Source organism: Glycine soja, chromosome 11 (assembly GCF_004193775.1).
Source record: "Glycine soja cultivar W05 chromosome 11, ASM419377v2, whole genome shotgun sequence".
Classification (NCBI taxonomy): domain Eukaryota; kingdom Viridiplantae; phylum Streptophyta; class Magnoliopsida; order Fabales; family Fabaceae; genus Glycine; species Glycine soja.
Window position 1 is genome coordinate 46323754 of NC_041012.1, and position 20715 is coordinate 46344468.

Sequence of the window (20715 nt, forward strand, 5' to 3'; positions counted from 1 at the left end):
TTGTATACATTCATTGTGAAAATGACATGATAAGAACTATCACAAATTGCAAGTTCACCAGATAAATGAGAAGCCACAATATTTATGTTGGCTATTTCTATCCTAAAACATCCAAATTAGTGAAAAACTTGATTCCCTTTCTTAATATGCAATTTGGCTAACTTCAGCTGGTTCTTGAAGATATTTTTTTTTATCATTCCCCTCACAAACAAAACCCCTTCTCTACGAAACTATAAGAATCTCCTTAATACACTTGTAAAAGAAAAGGGATGGTCCACCCTCCCCACCTGAAAAATATTTAGATGTTTATAATTTTTTTTGTCAGAATGTTTATAATATTTTTAGAATACGGTAAACAAGTATCTTAAAAATATTGGTTAAGAAATTAAGAAATAAAAATCACTAATAATCAATCCAAGAATGTATATTATAACATTTATATAGAATTTTTTTTTTATAATTAGTGTCGTAAGGTAAGGACACATGTTAGTATTATTTTTATTATTATTCAATGCGTTTTACTATTATTCCAGCGTTATGGGCCACAAATATATCTTACTTTAATTATATTTTTTTATGTTATGACTAAAATGATAGTATAAACTTTTTCTTACTACACCACTTAAGAGTATGTCCATCCTCCCCTGCTTTGATATTGATTGTTTTTATACCACGGGGCATCAAGAAAAGTTGACGACTTAGGAAAAATGTCATTTATCTTAATTTGGAAAATTTCTCAATATTGATACTATTATTTTCGTAGAAAATAAAAGTTGGACTTATTTTATATTTTAATTCAATTCGTGAACTACATGATCATGACCATTGGATTGACTAATCTAGAGGCCCCAGCTAGACTATTTTTGTTGTATCCCGTATACATCAATCTAAAAAATGTCTTATTCAAAACAGCAAAAAAAAATTAATAAGAAAATGATAAATCAGCATTTTTTTTGGGTGCAATCTTGCTCAAATAGTTACATTTCCTCCAAGACCATTTTTATATGTGTAGACCCTTTAAAAGAAGCAGCAGAAGGAAGAAAGAAAGAAATAAATGGAGGAGAAAGAAGAGCTCAAAAAGTCTAAGGTTATTAAAATAGACTCTCAAAAATCATGGGAACACCACATCTCTTATGCTACCAATCAAAAGTACCCTGTGAGTCTCCTTTGTTTATGTGAATTTATTCAGTATAAATCAATTTAGTTTCAATTATTATTATAGTTAGTTAGCTAAGGAATTCAAAGATCATTCATGTAGTATAGGTTTGTTCTAAACTATGTTTTTTGGTCCATTTTGCAGATTGTAGTTCATTTCTCTGCTTTCTGGTGTGTCCCTTCTTTAGTTATGAATCCTTTCTTTCAAGAATTGGCCTCCACTTATGAAGATGTTTTGTTTCTGACGTTGGATGTGGATGAGGTTAAGGTAATTTGATTCACACAACACCACATAATTTGTTGTTATTTTAAACTATGTATACTACGTATCTTAATTCATCAATCTCTATGCCGTGCCTCTGATTTGCATAAAATGCATTGTTATCCAGAAGGAATCAATTAAAGGGTATCCACACAAATTCTTCCAAATTGTTTATTTTAGATTCAAACCCCACTTTGAGTTCACATGGTCCTCCTTTTATATAAACATAGTACAATTAACTAAATCTTATCTCTAACCTAATCCTCAATAAAAATATTCATAATTTCTTTTAAAAAAATTATAACGGGCTTTAATTTACACCAAACTATTGATTATAATTTATTAAATGGAACCTTTTTTCTGAAGAAATTATTTCATAGTTTTAAACCACCAAGTAACAATTGGTGTGGAAATACATTGGAAAAGGAAATATTTGATGGAAGAATATATGATTGATTTTTTGTGTGTAAAATTTTGTTGAATTAATAATAATTACATATCGTAAGTGAAATTAATCTCTAATCTAATATATTTTTATAGACCGGTGATCTTTGATAAAGAAAAATCACTACATACCAATAATTCTGATCAATTTTTAGACAATATATAACTGAGATTTTTAATTTACAATAATTTATCTTTTTTTAGATAATCTCAAATTCTTTGTCTAATGTATTGTGAACAAATTTGCAATTAGAGTATCTACTCCCTGATCTCCATTCTCTTTTCTCATTCAAATTAAAGGACAGTATTCTGAGCATAATTTCTTGCTAAAAGTGGAATTAATATATGTCTTAAGTCTTAACCCCTTTTGTCTACTTTATGTGCATTAATTATGTGGCCCTCAATCAGGAAATTGCCTCCAAGATGGAAATCAAAGCCATGCCCACCTTTCTGTTGCTGAGTGGAGGGACTCCTGTGGACAAAATTGTGGGTGCAAATCCTGATGAAATTAGGAAAAGGATTGACCATTTTGTTCACTCAACTCGTTCCTAGAACTGTTGTTCATTGTGCTAGGAAGCATTTCATATATGTTTTATATTCCAAAGTAATATTTATACGGGTTGTTCTGTGCTTGTTTCATTGTTGAAGTATATGTTTGGTGACCCGGGAAAGTCAGTAGAGTGTGAATGGTACTTTGTATTGAGTTTCATCATGATGGCATTATTCTCTTATAATATCCTTTCTTCTTGTATCATCCAAGCGTACCACCTCATTGGATTGAAACTAAAATTATTTCTAATATAATAAACATTATTGCTTAAGTACCACCCTGATAATTTAGTTAATTGAGTAGGATGCGTACCACCTCATTGGATTGAAACTAAAATTATTTCTAATATAATAAACATTATTGCTTAAGTACCACCCTGATAATTTAATTAATTGAGTAGGATGTGTGAGTGTTATAAATTCTTTTATATTATATTCAATTTTTACAGATAAAAAAAAAATATTCCTAACTCATATCTCCTCCCCTTAAATCTTTAATCATATAAAAAAAAGAAACAAAATTTGTAAAAAGTAATGATATTTTAATGACACCTTCTCATAACACTCCTTATAATAATAAGAAGAAGAAATAGAGAAATAAAATAAAATGAAATAATGTGAAAAAGAGAAAAAATTGTAAAATGTATTATATATAATTATTGTAAAAATAACATTAATTTTTTTATAAAAAAAATTACTCTTTAAAGTAGGAGATTTTTCATATTCCAAATGTATATGTTATGATTTTAGGGTATGTTTGAAAATCAAGTGAAAAAATACTTTTTAAGACAAAAATAATTTTGTTAAAGGATTAATGATTAAAACTCTTACGTTTATTTTTATTTTGCTTTTATCCCATGGATTTGCATTGGAAGACATGTCCAACATTTTTAACTTCAATCTAAAATGCACTAATATATATATATATATATATATATATATATATATATATATATATATATATATATATATATATATATATATATATATATACCCCTAAGTGAAAGAGGAGGTCATGTGAAGGGATGATTTATCAAGTTTATCCAAAAAAACTTGTGATGAGATTGTAGATGTAAAGATGAAAGTTTGAACTATGTTAAAAATTGTTAAAAATTATGAATATAGGCATGAAAGGACAAATTTGGTTAACAAAACAAATAATATAAATGTAGATATGAGATGTTAAATAAATGTGATCTTTTCTATTTTTTTTATGGTGTTGCCTTTTTTTTTAGTTGTGTGGTTTTTTATCCTTATGCACAATGGAAGGGTGTGCATTTTTTTCCCAACAAATAGATATGATTATTTGGTGAGTAAATACCAAAGATGATGAGATTAGATAAGATTATGATTTTGTTACTAAATTTTTTATTTATGTTATGCACTAGATCGAGGTCTACTTGACTGGTGAGAGATGATATTTGAAATATATTTAACTATCTCAATACATAATTAACTATTTATATCTATTAATCTATCATCTTTTATATTTAAAGCATGTTTAGAAATCAAGCATTTCAACTGTATTTCTACAAATTTCAGTTGCTTATTAAAATAAAAAAACATGTTTGGGATGATAGCTTAAAATTTGGGAAAAACTTTTTTTTATCAAATTTAAATTGTTTTGTAACATCTTTCCTGGTCAATCCTGTTAGATTATTTTAGAACAACTTATTTTAGTTTAAAGTTTGTATTTCCACAATTACTCATTCATTACTTGCTAGGTCACCAAAAGAAATTTTACATACTCTTTCTCATATCAAAGAGATCTAATTTAATGAGTATTATAAATCATTTGATATTGTGTTTAATTCTTCCAGATGAAAAAATATATTTCTTTTCTTAACTTATCATGTAAAATCTGATTTTTTGTATCATGTAAAATCTTAAAATCGTTTGTCAGCTAAGTTACTTAAACAAAAACTAATTATATATATAATCAATTATTAAAATAGTCTACTTTTTTGCAATTTTCTCAAACACGTTCTCAAACACGTTCTTATATTTTTATGTATATTTCTTTTCTCAAAACCGACAGAAGACACGGTGACAGCATTTCAGGGCTTCACATTCACATCGTTCATGCACTCACACATGTAATATGTACTACTGTAATGATGACTCATTATTTGTCGGCCTAATTTTCCCATGTGCAACATATGCATAACAAATTAGTTCCAAAATCAATTACGTTAAATGACAGCTATGAAATAAGAAATTATAAATTATAAACTCTCTTATAAAAGTTGCCTACTATTTTTTTATCTATTAAATATATAAAAAAACATTAAATTTTTAAGATTTTAAAGCATTAAATTAAGAAAAACAACTCAATTGATTGATCACAGTGATAGAATATATGATTTATTATAATTTTTTAAATACTTTTATCAAACCTTTAAAAAAAACATTTATTAAATTTTTTCATAAAAATGAGTTATATTATAAATTATATTTTCCCCTCAAAATACTTTTTATTTTTAATTTCTTTAACTGTTGCTCTTTTTTTGACAGATTCTTAGCTGTTACTCTAAAATAATAATAAAACCGTCTTTAACATTTAGAACATGATTATGCAGATAAAACCAAGAGGAAATTTGAAATTGGTTTTTTTTACTGCTGAAATTGTTTTCTATGATACCAATTTATTTCTTTTTGGATATTTTACTTAACATAAAAACCAACATTAAATTCATTCTCATAAGTCATAGCTTGGCGGAGCCCATGCCACCACGTTTCCATTTTCGAACAGTTTATGATTAAATAATTGAATAACTTATACAGACACCTAAGAGTTTAATAAAATTTTGTTTGATTTTTCATCAGTTTAATTTTTAATTTATATAACGACATAACATACATTTTTTATTATTATATATCTTCTTTGATTATTTATGCAATTATATCGATCAATAAAATTTAATGATGTAAACAAGAAATATCAAACACAACGCATGCTTAATAATTCTACCAGGAAAAAAAATGTATGCTTAATTAATAGTATTATAAACCTAAAGTTCAACTTTTGAAATCGTTTCATATATCTCAACTTTATCGTAAAATTTAAAATTTAGATTAAAAAATAAGGGTTTTATGCATAGGAAAATAACTAAAATGACTAAATTGTCTAGTTTTAAAAATGAAGAAATTTAATTAATTTTAAAAATTGAAAGGAAAAAACCGTACGCAATAAATTTTACTAATAGATTATACTACGTACTAACTTATTTTTAAAATAAAATAACCTAAACATAAATCTATTTACTTCAAATTTTATTTCATAAAATTTATTTTATTCAAAATCAACTATATAAATAAACACTTAGACTGTTAACTCTCAACTACATTAAAAAAATACCTAATAACAAAGTAAGGTAAAACTTATCAAATGAGTATAAATCAATTGATAATTTTGAATTCGATTTTGAATTCAAAATCACGTTTGAATTCACCATAAGGAAAATTTTGAATTCACCATAAGGAAAATTTTGAATTCGATTTCCAAAAAATATATCATTAAAGAGGAATAATAAAATTTAAGTGTAACTGATAACATGTTTAAAAATTCTCTGAGAATGAAAGAATCACGTTTCAAAATGATGAAATTATAACTATTAGTTTCAGAAAGTTACATTCGAAAAATGAAGTGAAACACGTTATAAGACTGGCCTGCAGAAAATTAGTCTTACAACTAATATAACTAGTTAAAAAAATTAAAACTTGTAAAAATTTATCAGAGTTCTCTTGCGTGTCAAAGATCCTAGGTATTCATAAAAAAAAAAATGCAGGGTGAAATTGAAATGGTACGCTGCATTGAAAACGTTTTAGTTGTTTACTCAACGCGTTTTGGGGCATTTTGTGCTTCTTAATGATGACGATTCAACATAACATGTGACGTAAGCATAGACCATTTGATTTCATTTTTATGGCCAAACAAATGCATTGGAGAGTGGAGGTGGATTTGATTTCTCTGCTTCCTTATGCTGTCCTTCCTCTTTTAAAATTATATAATTTTTAAAATTAAATATTAATATACTAAGTTAGACATCTAATTTGAATCCTCCACAACAACAAGCCACTTCATATAACTTTTTTGAACTACTAATAGCCTAATAGCGAGTTTTGGTATTTAACTAGACTGCATGTTATTTCATCAATAAGATTAGATAATACTTTTAAAAAAACTTATAATAAACATGAGAATGTATATTCCCTTGACAATAAAATTAAAAAAAAATCCTAAACGTTTTCTTTTTCCCTTTACTAGTGGTAACATTGTGATTGGTTCATCGTGGTCGCATCACTGTTCACACATAGCCATAGATTCCCCTTTTGGCAGCCACAAAGCAACACCCTTTCTTTTTCTCTCTACCCTCCAACGTGCTCTCTTCCCTCCTCCACTTCATCCAAATCTTTCTCATTTTCTCTCCCAAATCACACTCTCAATTACAATAACACACACTCAACTTGAGAATTTTCCCCAAAAATCCCAAGAGCTCGCGCCATGGTTTCCCCGGAAAACAGCAATTGGCTGTTCGATTACCCGTTGATCGACGACGACGTTATTCCCGTCGGCGACTCCTCCTTCGCCGTCTCCGCTTCCACCTTCTCCTGGCCCCCACCTCCCGCCAATGTCAGGTATCTACTCATTCATTCCTCTAATTTAGGGTTTCTGTTTCAAATTTTCAATCTTAGTTCCCAACTGGTTCCCGTTTAATTACTAACTTGTGTTTTGGTGGTACTATCTGCTTCCAGTGTCGAAATTGATACTTCGCTTGGGGATTCTGATGGCCTAAAAAATCCTGCTTTGAAGAAAAGGTGCACAATTCTCCCCCCACCCACATTTTCTTTCTTGTTAAATTAATATTTTAAAAATGATGAAAGAAGATAAAACGTAACCACCGCGAAGCGCTTGGTTGTTTCAGCTTAACTAGGAATTTCGAATTTGATTCCTGAATATGTCTATTCAGCTTGCGCGAGGATCGTTTTTGGTAGAAGATACCTGTGGTCTCAAAAATAATAAGAAGAAGAACACATAATCTCAACTTAGCATTTTATTGGTTTTATTTCCTAATTTTTGTTGTTTGGCTCTTGTGGTTCATTTAGAATTTAGGCTTCAGATTATTTACTTTACCATTTTTGTTTTATGTTTTAACTTGAAGTAACAATTGAAGACTGAATAAAAGGCAGTGTGAATTTTTTGAATAATCTAAAGAGACATGTTAGTCATAGGTTTGTCATCGATTTAACTGACTTATATGATCCGTGAAGTAATATAATTGAGTGAAAATGGAAATTCAACAAAGTTTCTAAAACTATGATATTGAGCACTGGCAGCATTTTAGCAGCATCAATGAAAAGCTTGCCATGACAAATCCTATTGCATATATGATGTTATTATGCTTAAGTATGATATTAAATTTTCTTTTTCCTGTTTTCTTTAGCCACTCTCCCCACATCTTCTTTCCCTGTCTAAAGGTTAAAGATTTTTGGGTTTAATCCAGATGCTTATTCTTGGACGAAGTTATACCATATCTCTTGTTTATTCCTGTTGCAGGACTAAATCTGATTCAAGTACTGCTTCTAGCTCCAAAGCGTGTCGGGAGAAGTTGAGGAGGGATAGGCTTAATGACAAGTAAACTTTTGAATCATCCCCATCTTCCCTCTGTTTATACTTTATAACTGCTCTCCTTGTGGGTTTGCGTAAATGTGTTTTGGGGGCATGTATCTAATATGATTGACCTGCATAGGTTTGTTGAATTGGGCTCCATCTTGGAGCCCGGAAGGCCTCCCAAAACAGACAAGGCTTCCATTCTGATTGATGCTGCCCGAATGGTGACACAGCTGCGGGATGAAGCCCTGAAGTTGAAAGACTCAAATACGAGTCTTCAAGAGAAGATTAAAGAGTTAAAGGTGAGGCCCCAATTTATATTAAAAAAAATTCTTATTAAGATAGAAGGACTTGTTGAGAGGTATTTATTCTTGGTACTTCATTTTCTTAAATTTTTTTTGCCATAACAGTTGTGGGATAAGGCTTTGTTGAATTTTGTAGTCAACCTCACCTAATGGGATAAGACCTTGTTGTTATTGTTGTTGTAGTTTATTTCTGTAGCTGTGAGGAAAACATCTTGTAAACCTTTTATAACACTAAGTATTGAATTCCTATCTCCTATGCAGGCTGAGAAGAATGAACTTCGTGATGAGAAACAGAGGCTTAAGGCAGAGAAAGAGAAGTTGGAGGTGCAGGTAAAATCAATGAATGCTCAACCTGCTTTCTTGCCACCCCCTCCTGCAATCCCTGCTGCATTTGCTCCACAAGGCCAAGCCCCTGGCAACAAGTTGGTGCCTTTCATCAGCTATCCGGGAGTTGCCATGTGGCAATTTATGCCTCCGGCCGCCGTGGATACCTCACAGGATCATGTACTCCGTCCACCGGTTGCCTAAGTTGGCATTGTACAATTATTTGGGCTTCCATTTTGGCTCAAAAGTTGTAATCATTTTCCTATAGCTTTTTAGTTATTATCTTCTAAGTGTTCCAAGTAACTGGATTCAGTGGTGGCTTTGACTGTATTTGGCATCTGATACTATTATGAAGTAATGGCTGGTATTTGCATGTAAATGTTAATAAGCATGTCTGGCTGTCTTCACAGCGGCTTTGATGGTTGTTACTGTTTTTGATATAACCCAAAGGCAGAACCAAAATAATGACAATAATAATAAAAGGTCAAGCACAGCGACTTGTTATTTTCGAATTTTGTTTGTCCCATAAAAACAGTAGAAGCGTCAATGCTGCTTTAGTTTTGAATTTGCAGCAGCCACATTTATTCTTCTTGAAGGAAAAAAATGGAATAAATTCATACTAGTGGGAGTTTCTCCATTATAACAATGAATGTCAAACGAGATGCATTCGAATAAAGCAACGCGTTAAAGCAAGATTTGTTTTTTCAAGTGTATTGTAACTTTAACTCAATAAATTTGAAGTTAAAATTGTACTTATTTACTTCACTGTAACTTCCCATGGCAGTATAGTTTGAGTTATAGCTATTATCCCGCACCACATGTTGAACTATTGTGTGGTTGTGAACAAACGGTGCATGTTATTATCTTAACCAGATAGAGCTTTGATGAAACAAATGTTTCGTATCAGAACTATAACACCCTGTTTCTCTGTAAAACCTTAAATGGCATCTTCCTATCTCCACACAACTCATTTCCAATCTATCCAAATTTGCAAGCCATCATCATGTCTGCCTCCACACTCCAATACTCAGACCACATCAATTCCATTTCCTACTACTCATTATCTATACAAACACTGCAACAGCTCCCACATCCCCCTTAGTTCCATTGTTCCCCTCAAAGCAACATCCACTTCCATCCATTCCTCACTTTCTTCCCCTAAGCCACCTATCACAAAGGAGGATGCCATACTTCAGGCCAAAACATCCCTTTCAGCAACCTTAGAGAAACCTCTAAACAATCCCAAACTGATAGGCAAGTTCAAGAAACTAAGACAACCCAAGTTCAGGGTTGAAATTCCAGTCATTGATGACTCACCAGATTCACTGTCCCAACTTGCTCTTGATTTTTTTGGGGACATGCCCATCAAAAGAAAAGGTTCTCCCATCAAGATCTTAATGTTGTGGCCTGATGCTAGCTTGAAAGAATCTGCCACTATTGCCTTTCAGTCTCACTCAACTTTTGAACACATTGACATTCCCTCAGTGGCCAAAACAGACCCCAGAATCTTGAATTCTGCAGATGTGGCAATATTTTTGGCGCCTGAGAGTTCCCAATTGGCACCCATAAGAAGAGTGAGTGATGCCTTTTATCCAAAGCCAGTGGTTTTGTTTAATCCAAAATGGGCATTTGAGGAAGAGAGCAACCTTGGTGATCTGAGTGGCTTTGTGGATTCTTTTGAAGTGGTTTATTCTTTTATAGGGTTGGAGGTGAGAGGGATCTTGAGCAAAAGAAAAGGGGTGATTTTTAAGTGTGTCAGAGATGGGGTTGTGAGTGGAGAGAGATGGAATGTTTTTGTAGAAGAAGGACAAGAATTGAAGGTGGTTTCATCATTCAAGGTCAGGCCAACTATAGTTGAAGTTGAGAATGTATTGTACAATCTGATGGCTATCAATTCTCCCATAACCAAGTCTGCAAAGTTCATCCAGGGATTGGTATCCAATGTGACAGGGAGAAAGTAAGTGGAGCTGAAGCATTGGTCTTCATGATCTCTATTCACATGAATTGTAGGTAGAACATGTTTGTGAGTATGTCTCAGTGATTATAGGTGCACTACTATGACCATTGTATGAAGCAAACATATAGTAGCACTAACCAATTTTGAATGAGAATTCGGATTACTTTCGAGGACTAAGCCTTAAGTTATTGATAGTCTGCGTACAGTATACTTATGGAACCTTTAATGTCATATAATTGCAAGATACCACTGTCTGATTATGAATTACATGATAAGAAGCTTTGCTTTTTTCTTAATGTATTATATGTTAGTTTAAATGAAATAGGATAGAATGCTCCTTTGGTCTCTCGCTATCTTACAAAAGTGTATTGTTAAAACCTTGAGCTCGCAGGTTTGTTATCTCCAAAAAAGAAAAAAAGGTGTTGTTTTAACATATAGTATTGGTATATGATCTACAAATACTCATACTTACAATATGGATTGAAGAGAAAAAGAATCTGAGAATTTCAATTAAGAAAGAGTTAAAAAAGAAATTTTCAAAGCAAGAAAGGAGCATCATGCTCATCATTGTTGTCTCTTTGTTGTCGTGGAAGGCCTGATGCTTGAAAGAACTCTCTCATTTTCCTTTTCCCTCGGATGCAAATGCCATTTCTTCAACTCATCAACGAGGTCGTGTTTTCTCAAGATATAAGCTATGATGCCCTAATGTGACAACTCTTGATGAACTTATCTGAGAAGTCAACATACTTTGTCCACAATTTCCTTAGTTGTGGAAAAGCTATTTCTAGCCATGGCTTTGCCCTGCCATTGAAATGGACGACACCAGCACTCTCAGCATCACCAAAACTTGTATTTTCCTGATATCCCAATCCCAGCATATGCCAGAAAGGATCAATAACGTGGACATGACCATGAAATGCTATCAATCCAGGAGGTAATGTCCCTAGCTGCCACAAACTTAGGTCTGATTTGATATTCTACATAAACAAAACCAGAAATATCAATATTATATCAACTACCGCTCTTATGGAAAGCCAATTTTATTGACACATGAGAAATATATTTAAAGTAATTTGACTTTTTTTTTTCTTTTTCTTTATATTATTAAGGTAGAATGGAAGATAATCAAGATATAAATACCTGTTCAACCCAGTAATGGTAAACATTGCTTATATTGGTCTTCCTCCAAGCCTCCAAATCAAAAATGTTCATGCCATAGGCCCAGGCACATTCGTTGGGATGAAAATTTTCAGATATTAGAGGGTGGGAGAAGTTCAAATAGCTCTTTAACCTCTTTGACATCACAAACCTATCTTCTCCACTGCATGTTTCTACAGCGCCATTTACTTTTCCATTCATTTCAATGTCCCACAGAGGTGAAAGATCAGTTTGTACCACAATGTCATCATCGAGGAAGACCAACTTGTTAAGACTTGGGAACAACTGCTAAGAAAAAAGCATAATGGCAATAAGCATCACAGACACCAAAGACTTACTTGGTTATAAGATATCAAATAAAAGCTTTATTTGCTATACTATGCCTTATTTTTACCTCTGGGAGATGTATCCGGATGTGGTTCATCACTGAATTATACTTGGGACTAAGTGCTTGCAGTTTTGCTGCAATAACTTTTGGCTTCTCAGTGGTATTTGCAACTATAGCTGATGACCCCCCTCTAAATTGTGACCTCACCTTTTGATCTTTCTCCATAGCTTCCAAAACAGGTACCTTTCCCTTTGTAAACCAATCAAAATGGTGCAATGCCTTGACCTCAATTATAGCAGGTGACAAAGAATGCAATGAGAACCAAGCCTGCATGGGATAATAAGTCTTCCTATCTGTAATTATGTGCAGAACAACCTTCTGAGGTCTCAAAAAGTTGTGAACAAGCGATGTTGCAACCACAGATGCAGCCAGCACATTGTCTGAGGCAAGGACAAAGTGGAAGTAGGAATTGTCAACCAGGGCAGGGACTAGTTCAGCAGAGGGGAGCTGAAGGCGTGCTGCTGCGTTGTTGGTGTGTTCATTGGCCAAACTCAAGGAAAGGCAGTGAAGTTGTTTTGGTATGCTGCTTGATGCTACATGTCGATATAGATATTCTTGGATTTTGGCCATCCTGGTCCTTTGCTCCATAAGGGTTACCTATGAAAATGTGCAGCTTTAATGTTAATGGAGAGTTCAACTTGGACAACTGTAACCAATGCATAAAATAGTTTTCTTCTGTTTGAAGATAATAGGAGAATGGTACCATTTCTCGAAGTTTAACTGCAAATGTCTTGGCATCATATCCACCTTTCTTCATGTCAGTCATGAACTCTTCTAAGGTCTGTGGAATATCAGATCTTCCTTGAAGTTCATTTTTGCCAAGATTTTCATCTAATGTTTGGTATATCACTTCTGGGACCTATCAAAAGCCATGTCATTATTCTCAGTCACCAATGGAAAATTAAGGTCAAGTAATAGCAAAATCCATTAAGATGGTGATAAATATAATAAGAAGAGTTCAGGAGATTACAGATGACTCAGGCCGTCTTCCCAAAATCCTAGGTCCTAGTTTTTTTCCTAGGCAACCTACAAATATGATTTCAAAGTTAATCAAAATGTCAAATATAACGATATAATAAACACATTTTCTGGAATTGTAATTTCTAGCCGTAAAATTCATGTACATGCTTGAAAAGTCAGATTCTTTTTCTTTTAATAGAAAATAAAGTAAAGAATTTATGATTTCCTGATTTTGAAGTTCATCCGTTTTCATTGTACCAGTATCTTTACTATCATGAGGTCTAAAGTGTTCACGTGAATGTACTGGAGTATACCTTATCTACACTTTAAAATGGAAATCTTGAATGAATGGTCAGATTTACCCCGACAATAACAATTGACAAATTCTATCTGCTTATAAAATACAAGATAGATAAATTCCAGTTCTGACAAAAGGGATAATATAAAGAAACTCACATATATAGTAGATGTATTTAAACTTGTCTAATGCCTCTTTTCTTATTACAGATTTACAGTTCCCACATGGATCTATAGTGGGTGGGGTGAGATGATATATATATATATATATATATAATCAAATAGACAAACGTGTACATCAACCAAGATTTAAAAACAAACACACAAATGTATATTCATCTTTTCCACTGTGTTGCAACTTGCAAGTTCCCTTAATTTATCAAAAGTCTCATTATTTACAATTTTTTAAAAATCAAAGGTCGGTGAAGTTTTGACGATTTGTTCGAGGAGTTCCAAAGAGCTAGTATTTCAAAATTTGTAAAATAATAATATGCTTTGATATATGGAAAATTCTAGCCTTATCGACCCTTCTTGTTTCACTTCCACTAGTGCACCTGTTTGTGTCTTTCTGTCCATGCCTGCATATGATTGTGATCTTATGTGTGTGGGTATGTAAGTGCATGTGACAGAGAGAAAAAGGAGCTAATAGTGTACCTATGGTAGTACATTTGTTTTCTCCATCAATGCCATCCACTGCTGTTAAGACAAACACAAACCGGAGAAGAAAAGTGAAGACCAAGAGTGAGTAGAAGAGCATCCGATACGAGACACGCTTCGATGCAACCTTCACTTTGATAAACTCCTTGAACCCTTTACTTGGAAACACAGTAACATGCCTCAAACTTGGAGATATGTGCAGCTGCATATTGTCCTAAAGCAAAAAAAGAAGAAAATACCAACAGCACAATAAAAGGGCCTTGAGTTCCTCCTCTTGAAATGGTATAGTCCTTATTTCATTTTGACAATTCAACAGCAGAGGAAAACTGCAAGGACCCTTTGTCAGGTTATGGTGTAAAAGGAAGGCTTTGGTGGTGTTTAAGGTTGCTATCTTCCACCTAACCTTGCTTAGCATTTGGGTCAGGCATGTCAATGGTGTTTGAGAGGCTTTAATATTTTTATTTTTTATCTTTATGAGGTGAGAACTGAGGTGGTTGTTAAGGAGAAAGAGACATGGGACTAATAGGGGGGGTGTTGTTTGGTTCAAGTTTTGTGTACTGGCTTGGTTTTGAAGGAGGGAAGTTTAGTTGAGGATGAAGAAAAAATTAAATTTGAACCTTGTGTTTTGTTTGGTGTATAGTTTATGTATTATTGGCTTTGCCTCCACATGAAGCTTTTTTTAGTGTATAGATTTGGAGTTTGGACTATGACAGAAAAAGGACTTCTATAAGGACAATGACTAATGCTCTCTCTCTCTCTCAGGTGGGGTTGAGGATGTGGTTGTTGGAGTGAAAATTCAGTAAACGTTACTTCTATTTTCTCTTGGAAGCATATGAAAATATATGGTAGTTCAAACCCTTGTTAGGCTTTTATTAGTAAGGGGGGTTATTGGCAATTAAGAGAATCCGATTTGATCAGATTCAATGTTGTTGATTTCTCTCTAATATTAAATGGTGTACGGAGTAAACTTTGGAATTTGCATTAGGTGCAAGAAATCATGTCTCATCATTTTCAACAATTCTATCTAGAGGACACATGAGGCAAAATGGTATTACCATGGCCCTAAGTAATAGACAGAAAATCTTTCATTTATTTCACAAAAGAAAAGTAGCCGCCATTGAATCTCTATTTGCTTACAAACCTTGTTTTTGTTTTACAATTATACTATAAAAACAACAAGAAAAGGTAATAAAAGGTACGAATGCCTAACAATTAAGGAATCATATTGTGTGATTTTAACAATTCATTTTGAAAAATGTTATTCATGGAACAATTTTTTTTATAATTAACAATTTTTATATATATATATTTTTTTATCATCTCTATCAATGACATTACATAATTTAGTATATATTTATCTTTCTTATGTATAAAAAAATTAAAGCCTTTAATAAACTTTTAATTTTTTTCTGAGTTGATTATATGAGTTTTTAACCACCAGAAAATCATACTTTATATTAAAAAATTAAATTTTGATAGTCAAAAGTTATCATAAATTATAAATATCTTTTGTACAATTTTTTTTTATGAATCTCTTGCTTTCTATTTGGGTCCACACTATGCATAATAACTTAAATAACATTTTGTAGACTTTATGGACTAAAAAGAGTAACTTATTTGAAGGACTAAAAAATGAATCAAATTTAAAAAACTAAAAATATATTTAAACATTATATTAATGGGCACAAGTGCATTGCAAGTATACAAACACTGGTTACACTTTTTTTTATAAAAAAAAAAAAACACTGGTTACACTTAAAAATATAATTAGCTGCAGCTGATTTGTTATTTGTGTATTAAAAAACAATAAGCTCTTTTGTATTAGTAAATTTAATTTAAAGTTATTATACTAATTTTTAATTTATTTATTAAAAAAACTCATTTACTTCTCTCTCATGTCTCACATCCATTAATTGTTCAGATCGACGGTAATTCTTCTCTCTTTTTAGTCTTTACCATTTACAGTATTCCTCCTCCCTCTCAAAAGTTTTCTTCTTCACTTATATTGTTAGCCAACTAAAAGACATCTTAGATATAATTTTTAAAGTAATTATATAAAAATTAGAAGTCTTATTATATGTAGTAATCTATAATTAAATAGCAGAAAAAAATATTATCAAAACGTACTAATTAAATTCTTAATTTAATTTGAATATATTATATAAAACAAAACTAATTTAATTAGATGGATTGAGTATATATTGACCCACATGAATACCGACAACCCCATTGAAACGTAAGGAAGGAAAGTATTGGTGTTGTTTTTGAAGTCAAGAAAGGGAAGCCCATTAAGCTAGGCTTTAAGATCAAAAGTCCTGTCTTGTCCAATTCAAGAAATTAGTTGAGGTTGTCATTCGCATGTTGTTGGCTCATTACACATGGCAGCTTACAAGAGATATCAAGGACAAGAACTAAGAAAAAATAACTTTGCAATTTCTTCATTTACCGGCAAATTCTGTGGATTCAATTGGCCATGCAAGCCATGCTTCTGAAGGAAAACTTGCTTACACCATGGCTACCTAGTTTGCTCAGTTAAATTCCAAAGCTCATCAGCATCATTATAGCTAGGCACATTTGGTTCCACACAGATTCTAATTTATTGAACAATGCAAAGGTTACCAAAATTGGAACATATACATAGGAAATTAGTCAAATTGCCCATGCACATAACATTAATGTGATATATTTAGTTTAAGAAAAAAAGTGAAAAGAAAGAAAAGAAGAAGAGTAAACAATGAGATGCACTACTCTACGTACACCTTAAGTAAAATTTGAAGGAAAGAGATCATTAAAACATTACTATTTAAGTAAAAGTACACAAGTATTCAAGTAACTTTTACCTTAATTTTAATTTAAACATTTTAAAGAAATCGTTACTTATTTTTATTAATTTTATAAACAAATCTAAATATATATATATATATATATATATATATATATATATATATAAGAGTAATATTAATTATTTCAACACACATAATTTTATATCTATCAAATTTTTATTATTTAGTTGCAAAAAGTCTCACAAATAAAATTTTCAAACCTATATGTTGAGTTGACGATTTTATAATTTATTTTCTTCATTTTATCTACCGTTTATGATTATAATATATAAATTATGAAAAAACTGTTTATATTAATTTTTTTAAAAAAATTCTTAATGTCTTTATTTTTCAGTTTATTTAATATTTTATATCTCATTTTATTATTTCTTTCTATTTTTTACAGGAATTAATATTTTTAACTTGTGTATTGCACACGATGAATACTTTTTTACATAACTAAAAATTCATAATAAATAAATAACTTAAAATAAAAATGAAATTATAATTAAAATTATAATAAATAAATTATTTCTAATATATAAATTATATTTTAGATTTGTAATGAATCATTTAAATGTGATATAAAATTATTTTTGAAATGAAGATTTGTAATGAATCATTTAAATGTGATATAAAATTATTTTTGAAATGAAGTACATAGGCATTTAAGAAAATAAAGTGTATAAATAAAGATAAAAATATTAATTTTTGGTGTCATGATATTGATATGAATGATATCTATTAATTTTATTTATTACTAATTAACTTTTGTCAGAAAAAATATAATATTTTGAGATGGTTGACAGAATTTTTTTTTTGTTAGTCATGCAGATAGTATATGAAATACATTTCCTAGCAGAGAGAGAATGTTGAAAATACTTAATCAAATAAAGGGATGAAAATGAATAACATCCTCATTCCTCATCGCTATCCATTCTTCAAATTCAGAATTCTAATTTGTAATTAAATGGTAGATATGATTGAAGACGTAATAATTAATGTTAGGATTTCTTTACCGTTAACGAGTTAATGCTAGAATTTTAAAATGACACGCAAATAAAAATTAAATTTGCTACAAAAATGAGAAATAAAAAACATGGAGGTACTGTAATATACTAGGAGACGTGAAAGATAACACCATATCAACTTCGAAGTTGATGTATTAACTGACAAATGGCAATAACTGATGATAAGTATGGATTGCCTCTAATAATAAAAAATTACATCAAGAAAATGAAAATCTAATTTACGATGATAATATCTCTGCATCTATTCTCGTCTTGCCTCTCTCTCACATCCACATTGTATTCATAGATTTGTATGTTTAGCTTGTTTTTGAAGGCGAAATTAAGTAAAATGTAACATTGAACAATTGATGTATGACAGTACTTAGTTACACAAGGGTATAAATGCATGTAAATCAAAATCGAATAAGCTAACTATCTAATTGATGGATCAATAAATTAATCTTCAATCACATGAAACACAATTAAAATGTTTTTCTTTTGTATAATAAATAAAGTAACAAGAGCATGGTCTAGCATTCTAAGATTCAATATCTATCCTCTTAAACCTTTAAAGGCACTCTTGTTGACAGCTGCAGCAGCCAACACTGACCATTTTGTGGCTAATTTTGCACTCCAAAACAGAGGAGTTCTTAAACCTTGTTGACCATGTGAATCACAAATTCGAGAAGCACACTTGGTTATGATTTCAAATACTTTATTTGCACGTAATCCTATGGCAAAGTCCATATATTAGTGTTTTATCAACAACTGCAGTCTGCAGGTATCGCTCTTGGTAGAACAAGCAATACTTTCGAAGCATTCATGAAGCCCTTTTGGGTCCCATTATTACGCTTTACCTAAACAGGTAATAAGATAAGACTTCATTAGACATCTTATACAAATTCCTTCATTGAATAAGTGGGGTATTAACCCTTTGGACTTAAATATAATGTTAAGTTTTGTTCAATCATCTGAAGTGTCTTGTCTATTTGCTTTATTAAAGAGCTAGTAGAAATTGATTGAGAAAAATAAAATTTAAATGCAGCTATTAATGAATTTTTTGTACTGTTTGTTAACTTTGTTCTGGACCCATCCTTAGAAAATTTGGCTCAATTATATAATGATCTAAACCCATCCTCTGGACCTAAAAACACACTATCAAGACCTTTGTAAGACTGATACACTTCTTATGTAGACCCAAAGCATGGGAATCATGGCCAATATTATATCAAGGACACATTAAATTATTCCAAGAGTTACTCTCAATTCTAGTCTTTTATTTTCTTTTATCTTATTATCAAAAATGAATTTATCATTAAAACCCTTAGAATAGAAGAAAATTGAATGTGAAGATAAAAAAAATAATTTAAAATTAGTATTGAAATAACTTAATCCCTCCTCCATTTTATCAGATGTAACAATTATGTCAGAATTTGTCCAAAAAGACATTTTCCACACCACCTCCACCTGAGCAAACACTACAATAACAAATCAAAATATAGTATAAGTAGATCACAGGGTCTAAGAAACTCCTATAACCTTTTTCATCCATTTGTATCCCACGTATGCTATCTAGAGTGTCAAAGTCATTGTAGCCATTGATATTTGGTTGGCGCGCTTGTTGAAGGATAATTGGTTTGAATATTCCATCTCAGAGAATTGATATTGAACAAATTAGAATTAAAATTTTATCTCAATAATTTTGAGATGAAACTCTAATTCTGATGGGAGAATAACACTATAAATACCTAAATAGCTGAATCTATATTTAAAAAAAAAAAAAAAAAAAACTAGCAGAAACTGAAGCTTGCTAACATTTTGGAGAAAACTGAAATTGAAATGTCAGTTCCTCAATACGAAGTCAAGCTAGAAATGGCCTAAGCAGAAAACATAAAGAAAAACAGCAAACACTAGTAAAAGAATGAATGGTACAAGAGTTTCATGTAGGTTCATCTCAAGACAAGGTTTTTCAATTTGGTTTCCATGGTGATTCTTTCGTCTCTTCTAACATATCAAGAAATTATTACTGCAACTTGAACTTTTAGAAATTTAGAATCTCTTTTTAAATTTCTTCACACTACAACAATTTAAGAAAAAAAATATTAAAACCATTGTATTAAGCGCAAGTTATCTTGTAGTACCATGAAAGAAAGGTTCAAGGGACCATTACCAACGACAACTTTAGGAGATCTTAGAAGAATGACTTGCATCTGAACAAATACCAAGTCTAGAGTTTTAAGTAGGGACCCATTTTATCAATTTTCTTAAAGAGTTTTTGGAAAGAAAAAAAAATCCCCTCTGAAATACTACGTAATTGTTATCAAGCAAAACATCTACTTTATTTTTTAAAGTTAAATAAATTAACTTAAAATCGTTAACTATAAATGTAATTGAAATGTTTGTTTAAATTAATATCAAAAATCAACTTATGTTGAAATATGTGCTACAGCCTACAGTACAAAGAATTAATTTTAGTGTGACCAAACAAAATACTATTAAGAACCACCAAATAATAGATTCGTTGGAAGCAACATGTACATTACAAAATAAGGGTTGCAACTTAATAATTAAAATTTTGATTAGTTCCTCTTTATTTTAAAATATGCTAGAATTAATTTAATAATTTTGATTTTAAACCTTGAATAGTATCAGAAATTCAGAATGTGTAGTAAATTAATCTTAATTATATATTATGCATTAAAATATGTTTGATTATAGATAATAAACAACTAGACACATAGTTCCCGACATTATACCAAAAAATTAACAATTTTTTTTTAAAAAAAAATTAACAAATAAATTAACAGCATTGCATT

The 20715-nt window shown here is 30.9% G+C and overlaps 4 protein-coding genes across 4 annotated transcripts; 3 read left to right on the forward strand and 1 right to left on the reverse strand.

The window, feature by feature from the left end:
- The first annotated feature begins 991 nt into the window (after positions 1 to 991).
- Positions 992 to 2682, forward strand: LOC114374586 (thioredoxin-like protein CXXS1). Its single transcript, XM_028332245.1, has 3 exons — positions 992 to 1156; positions 1301 to 1423; positions 2270 to 2682. The coding sequence occupies exons 1-3, from the start codon at positions 1055 to 1057 to the stop codon at positions 2411 to 2413; spliced, it is 369 nt and encodes a 122-aa protein (XP_028188046.1). The 5' UTR covers positions 992 to 1054; the 3' UTR covers positions 2414 to 2682.
- Positions 2683 to 6664: 3982 nt separating this feature from the next.
- LOC114377634 (transcription factor ILR3-like) lies at positions 6665 to 9162 on the forward strand. Its single transcript, XM_028336242.1, has 5 exons — positions 6665 to 7048; positions 7166 to 7228; positions 7968 to 8045; positions 8161 to 8323; positions 8588 to 9162. The coding sequence occupies exons 1-5, from the start codon at positions 6915 to 6917 to the stop codon at positions 8852 to 8854; spliced, it is 705 nt and encodes a 234-aa protein (XP_028192043.1). The 5' UTR covers positions 6665 to 6914; the 3' UTR covers positions 8855 to 9162.
- A 302-nt stretch (positions 9163 to 9464) lies between these two features.
- LOC114377632 lies at positions 9465 to 10903 on the forward strand. The gene has a single exon (XM_028336241.1). It carries the CDS (start codon positions 9592 to 9594, stop codon positions 10609 to 10611), a length of 1020 nt encoding a protein of 339 aa, XP_028192042.1. The 5' UTR covers positions 9465 to 9591; the 3' UTR covers positions 10612 to 10903.
- Positions 10904 to 10960: 57 nt separating this feature from the next.
- On the reverse strand, positions 10961 to 14714 carry LOC114377631 (probable galacturonosyltransferase 12). The gene is made up of 6 exons (XM_028336240.1): positions 14065 to 14714; positions 13124 to 13179; positions 12857 to 13012; positions 12160 to 12750; positions 11748 to 12050; positions 10961 to 11584 (listed from the first exon to the last, which is right to left on the reverse strand). Exons 1-6 carry the CDS (start codon positions 14273 to 14275, stop codon positions 11300 to 11302), a joined length of 1602 nt encoding a protein of 533 aa, XP_028192041.1. The 5' UTR covers positions 14276 to 14714; the 3' UTR covers positions 10961 to 11299.
- Positions 14715 to 20715: the final 6001 nt, after the last annotated feature.